We start from the raw sequence: 5,873 nt of genomic DNA on the forward strand, positions 1-5,873 counted from the left end.
GCTGTGGCTGCAATGTAGCTGCCATCACCAGTGTGTGAATGACTGGTTGTGTAAAGCGCTTTGGGGTCCTTAGGGACTAGTAAAGCGCTATACAAATGCAGGCCATTTGCAATTTTTTTTATCATTTAGGTTGCTAAACATAGCAGCAAGTTTTTCATTGAAAGGCATGATCCTGGTGTCCTATAGATGCAACTTAAAATTATATTGTTAGCTTTTTCAACATGGATTTCAATAGTAACACATTCCAATACGTCATCTATGGTGCTTGACATACATTCAATCAGACTACATTTCAAAACTTTATCTACATATAAAGCAACACCGCCTCCTTTTTTATTCACCCTGTTCATTGTAAATAATTGGTATCCTTCAGTCCCATTTCACTAACTTTCTCATTATCGAGCCATGTTTCTGATATTGCAATAATATTAAACTTTTTTAACTTACTTAAACATTCTGTAATTTTAGAAAATTTTTATACAGGCTTCTACTATTGAAATGTATGACTGACAATGCATTTGCCATTTTAATATTCATATTGAATTGGTCATCTGTATAGTACTCACAAGTACTATTGTTGTTATTGTAGAAGTGGGTATCTGGGTCAGTGTTACTTTCAGGGTCATGCATGTTGTGCTCTGGATAGTTGAACGTTTTGAAGTTCGTTTTCTCAGCGTGTGTCAAAATAACCACCTCGACAGTCCTTTTCATAATCAATGTCTTCCTCTTCAATATCTCTGAATGGAAACCTATAATCTGTGTCCAAACTTGTCATGCATGTGTTTTTTTTGTTGTTGTTTTCTTGAGCCGTAAGGCCAGAAACACTTTCCATACCCATTGTTCATTATCCAATCGTCACTTTTCCAATAGATTCCATAGCAGATTCCTGATTATTTATATTGCTCTAAGTCTTTGAGTTCTCTTATCATCACAACTTTCGCTTCTTCGGGAGTGCCATTTAGTCTTATCCTTACTTTGCAGTTCCTCGTCCAGGTCGCTTGTATCTTATTTTGTTTCAGGCTGCGTTTTGCAATTTCAGCAGTCTTTTTCGTTAAATGTTCATTTAAATAAACACCAGTCCCTTTTAGCTTCTTTCCCTGTTTCAGTAACTCAATCTTTGTTTTGCGACTCACAAACCGAAGAATAATTGATGGCTTTGTTTTACTGTCTTTTCTGGGGAGCGTGTGGCATGCGGCGATATGATGGCTCTGAATACTTACATTCTTCGTTTGAAGGAATTTTAACACTTGCTGTTCAAGTGAGTAAATGATGTGATGCAGCTCCTCTACTGGGGCATCTTCACCGTCTTTACCTCCGCCAGCTGTTACTCTGGCTTAGGTTCGGTGTTGTGTCTCCAGTCCACCTATCACTAAGTCATCCATTCTTGTGTATTGTTCAAGGTCCTCGATTTGCCGTTCCAAGTTGTCTATTTTCTTGTCCTTCTTGTTTATCAAGTTTTTTAGTTGTTTTATCTCATCCTGTCATGTAGCATACCCTGTTGTTTAGCCACTTTGCTCAGTTCATCAGACATGAAATTAAGCAATTTCCTCTTCAACTCCTGAGTTTGCCTTTTTGAAAATGTTGAGATTGGTGTTACCTTGTGGTGGCCCGTTGAAGTCAGTGTCAGTTTACTTGTTGGTGCCTTGCTGGAGGAGCCTGGGCCTAGAGGCTGATTGAAAATCATACGATGAGTATTTCTTCTTCACTCACTGTGCTGCATTTAATCATTATTGCTGATGATTAATCTCTGACACTCTTTTGGGCATCATGGTGATGTGGTGCTTAGTACTATTGCCTTATAGGAAGGAGGTCCTGGCTCGGGCCTTTCTGAGGTTCTCTCCGGCTGCCTCCTGCAGTCCAAAGAGCTGCAGTTAGCGGGGTCATGTTAACTGGTGATTCTAAATCGCCCATAGATGTCAATGGTTATCTGTCTCTCTGCGTTAGCCCAGTGTCAGATTGGTGATGTGTCCAGGCTGTACCCTGCTGCTCGCCCTATGGCAGCTGGGATAGGCTCCAACACCCCATGACCCTGACGGGATGGATGGCTCTCTTCCACAGTATGCCTTTCATCCTGTCTTTCTCCCATCAGGAGCAGGTGGCTTCCCCTCCCTGAGCCTCGTTCTGTAAAACGTTCTTTCCTGTTAAAAGAGAGTTTTTCCTTTCCACTGTTGTAATATTGTAGGGTCTTCATCTTACTTTATAAAGCACCTTCATTGACTGATGTTGTGATTTGATGCTGTATGTAAGTAAACTTCTAGATATGAGGAGCTATATAAATTGAGCTGCTCTATATGTATCTGTTTGATCCATAGGGCTACATTCAGTTGGTTTCATTTGCATTTTCTCTATTTCAGGTTAAAGCATAATAAAAATATACTGAGATTTACAAGAAAAATAAATGTGAAGATTTGATGGATTTCCAGTTTGGTCTATTAATAAAAGATTCAAGCTAGGATGACTGAGCAGATGATGCGAAAGGAAAGTGCTCCCCTCCATTTTTATTTATTTATTTATTTTAGAAAAATGTTATAATTCACACTGACACTCGTGTTCCTTATTCCCCCAAATAAACCTAAGGCTCTGTGGGATGCGGATTTAACTTAGTGGTTGAGCAGATGACCAGAAGGCATGAGTCTCAATATAACAGCCCAGGTTTGGTTCTGACCCCTCTGAGTCCCTTCGCTGCACATCTTCTCCACTTTCCTGTCTCATCTTTACAAAAATTCTCTAATAAAGGTGGGAAAAAAAAGCCCCAAAATGATTTATAAACTCAAGGCTCAGTTTTATATTTTCCCAGTTGCCATGGTGATGATGATGGGGTTTTTTCCACTACCCCTACACACGTAACTCTGTGTGAACAAAGTTACAGTCGACTGAGCTAACCGATCATCTGTAACCAACAAATGAGTTAATCGACTCTGACTTCAGGATGAGACTTTGTCAGACCTGCTTTCTGGAACAATCTCCAGCATTCAGCCTGACAGCAGCACAACAGCAGCTGTAAACAATCTGCTCATTAGCCTGTGATTGGATACAGGTTGCAAGAAATGTCACCTCTTTGCGGCACACACATGCAGAGTGAGCAGCTTCAGAGTGTTTGTGTTACTGTTGCTTTGAGTAAGGCAGCATGCTTTGGAAATCTGGAAGGGCTTGTGGAGCTGGTTTGGGGTAAGGCTCTACTTTGCAGCTATTCTTAACCTTGTTGTTGTCCCATTTCTCCTGACCTTGATGTTTTGCTTCTGAGCAGGATATTGCTGATTTTCTTAGTTCAAGCAGAGCATGTGTGCTGTTCATGGGCTACACGAAGTAAGTGGGGAATTTATATGTTTAAGTTATTTTAGTGCTGTGATTGATTACCACAGTGGGCTTACACTCTATTTCTTTCTCAGCATATAGCCCCCAGATGCACAACGTTAACGGATATGTTGGCTTTTCACAGCAAGATGGTAGACTAAGAAGACTAGATGGCAGCTATTCCCAGGATCAAATCAGACATGCCTTCATTTCTCCACGAGTAGCTCACAGCAGTAGCCTCAGCACAGGAACTACAGTTAACAGAGGCTATAGTGAAAGGCTTTCTGCTAGCAGCTATAAACAGACTGTTTCAGAACCAGCCCAAAGCTTGGTAAGGTTAGTGCAGAGCAGCTTGGTGACAAAACCTAACTGGTACACAAATGTGAAGGGCGTTAATGCTCTGGAGGTGCCAAACCGCTCCTCTTTTAGCCTTTCTGTTGCAAGTGGGAACTCGCTGAATGGACTCGGTCAAAACCAGAACAGCCTTCCTGATAGCAACAAGGAAATGACTTGGCCGTTTCAGCGTGGTGCACCCCAAACTAGTAAGGCTGGCTCCAGCAGCGCCGCATCTCTTCAAACTCTTACACGAAGCTCCTTGTTTAAACCAGCCTCTCAGCATTCTGTAGCACAGAAACCTGCCAGTGCAGCTGTACGGGGGCAAACATCAGCAAGCGCTCCTGCAAAACGGGTCACTCAACATAAATCTGAACCTTTAAGTATTGCTAGAGACTTCGCCGTCCATGGCTTTAGGAAATCATACGGAAACACATGGCTTCCTGCAAATACTGGGAACACCCAAGTAGGCTACATGCCGTCTTCCACTTCGAACATGATGGTGAGCTACAAACCCAGCTACACCTTCGCAGAGCGGAGGCCCACCAGTAGCAACCCTCTTCAAGCACCATGGGGAATCAGGAATCCAGCCCAGGAAGTTCATAGTCTGCCTGCCTATGGAAGTAACACCAGGATCTATGAGGTCCCTGAACACTTTGGAGGCTATGCTATCAGACGGCTTGGTGACAAAGAGGTCGAGCAGGTGCCACAAACTACCACAGCTCCCCCACAGCAGATGGAATATCTCAACCCAAGAAAATCTGAGCATCCGCGTGCCAAATGGATGACAATCAAGCTACGTCCAAGATACTAGAAGGTGAGTATCTCATTACTTTGTTCTGTTTATATCTGGCTGGTATCTAAAGTGTCTCTCCTACCAACAGGTGCAGCAAGAAGACATAGCTGAACGTTTTCTTAAATAAATTAAATTGAAATCTTGTCTTCTGTCTTGACTTCATCTCCCAGTTGTGAGGTACTATTAAAAGCCAACGCTTGTGTCTATGGATGTAGACTTGGTGCCCTCTAGTGAGTAAATGATGTGATGCTAAACTACTCTTTGGGGGGCGAAATTGCTCCTGATGCAAAGATCCACTTCAGAGAACACACAATCTTACTCTAGCTTATTTCCAAACGACTGTTTGTTTTGGTTTTTGTTTTAAATTGTAGAAGGAAGTGCTTACAGGACATTTCTGACACAATACAGTGACGACAGAGTCCAGTTACTGTAAACACTTGTCATTGTATGTATTAGCCTGGATGACTTGCACCTTGCTCTGCCCAGATTAAAGAAAACGTGACTCAGTTAAGAGCTGTGCGTAAACGCCCTGCCTACAAAATGTCCTGAGTCAGATCAGTTGAAACATCTCAATTGCTTCCTGTGGGGGACGGGAGACTGGGCTATTTACTTTCTGGAGACTTTTTTTTATTTTTTTCTTAAGTCTTAGCTGATGGCTCAAGCTGCTGAGTCATGGTTCAGCTGTGGCCGTGTTGTAAGGGGACACTCCAATAATTTCTCGGCAAACTCACTGTCCTCTGAGTTTGAGTTGAACGTATTGTTCAGACTATGTCAGTTGGATTTCTAGAGAAAATGCTAAAATCGCTGTGAGACAGTTCCTGATGGCACGGAGTTAAAAGGACCCAAAAAGTGCACCAGAAGACCCACTGTGGATCTATTGGGTCCACAAGAGCACCCTTCTAACAAGGAGTAGATTTCTATTCCTTGGTCTGTCCTGGCATGTATTGTGACAATCGTGTGTGTGTGTCCTTGTTACCCCCAGCAGGTCACTCTGACCTGCAGACAAATGCATCAGCTCTGCAGCTAGCCTGAGTGCTATCACTCGCACATCAGGACAGAAACAACCATCCTGCACTATCAAAGGAAAAACACTTGTAACTCCCTGAACACTTGATAATTGTACACAACGTGATCACGTTTTTTGTTTCGCAAAACCTTTTTTTTTTTTTTGGCAAAATGGCAACATGAAATTGAATCTATACACAGAGTGGGTGGATATTTAATTTTTTTTTGTGGACTGAAACATTTCATCATAAAGGAGCAGAAGTGAAGATACTTTTCCAAAATCAAGTCTCTGAGGACGTTGTTTTCCTATACTTACAGTTCATGGTCGACTGCTTGTCATCAACACTGAACCTTGCAAATAAACCTCTAGTTTGAGATTTGGTGCCTTATATACAAATAACCCTGAGTAATTCCTGGTGCATTTGTTATTGTGAATGTCACATAG

At 42.1% G+C, this 5,873-nt stretch overlaps 1 protein-coding gene across 1 annotated transcript; it reads left to right on the top strand.

The window, feature by feature from the left end:
* The first annotated feature begins 3,046 nt into the window (after window positions 1-3,046).
* Window positions 3,047-4,998, top strand: LOC102210403 (uncharacterized). The gene is made up of 4 exons (XM_005752588.2): window positions 3,047-3,168; window positions 3,248-3,306; window positions 3,390-4,444; window positions 4,512-4,998. Exons 1-3 carry the CDS (start codon window positions 3,128-3,130, stop codon window positions 4,439-4,441), a joined length of 1,152 nt encoding a protein of 383 aa, XP_005752645.1. The 5' UTR covers window positions 3,047-3,127; the 3' UTR covers window positions 4,442-4,444; window positions 4,512-4,998.
* The last annotated feature ends 875 nt before the right edge of the window (window positions 4,999-5,873 follow it).

The sequence above is a fragment of the Pundamilia nyererei genome, unplaced genomic scaffold (assembly GCF_000239375.1).
Source record: "Pundamilia nyererei isolate P.nyererei 1_Seehausen unplaced genomic scaffold, PunNye1.0 scaffold00367, whole genome shotgun sequence".
NCBI lineage: Eukaryota > Metazoa > Chordata > Actinopteri > Cichliformes > Cichlidae > Pundamilia > Pundamilia nyererei.

Excerpts from the sequence above, each read along its gene's own strand:
- LOC102210403 (XM_005752588.2), top strand. The coding sequence starts at position 3,128 with ATGCTTTGGAAATCTGGAAGGGCTTGTGGAGCTGGTTTGGG. Across the intron at positions 3,169-3,247 it reads GCTTGTGGAGCTGGTTTGGG|GATATTGCTGATTTTCTTAG; the intron begins GTAAGGCTCTAC and ends GCTTCTGAGCAG. Across the intron at positions 3,307-3,389 it reads CTGTTCATGGGCTACACGAA|CATATAGCCCCCAGATGCAC; the intron begins GTAAGTGGGGAA and ends TTTCTTTCTCAG.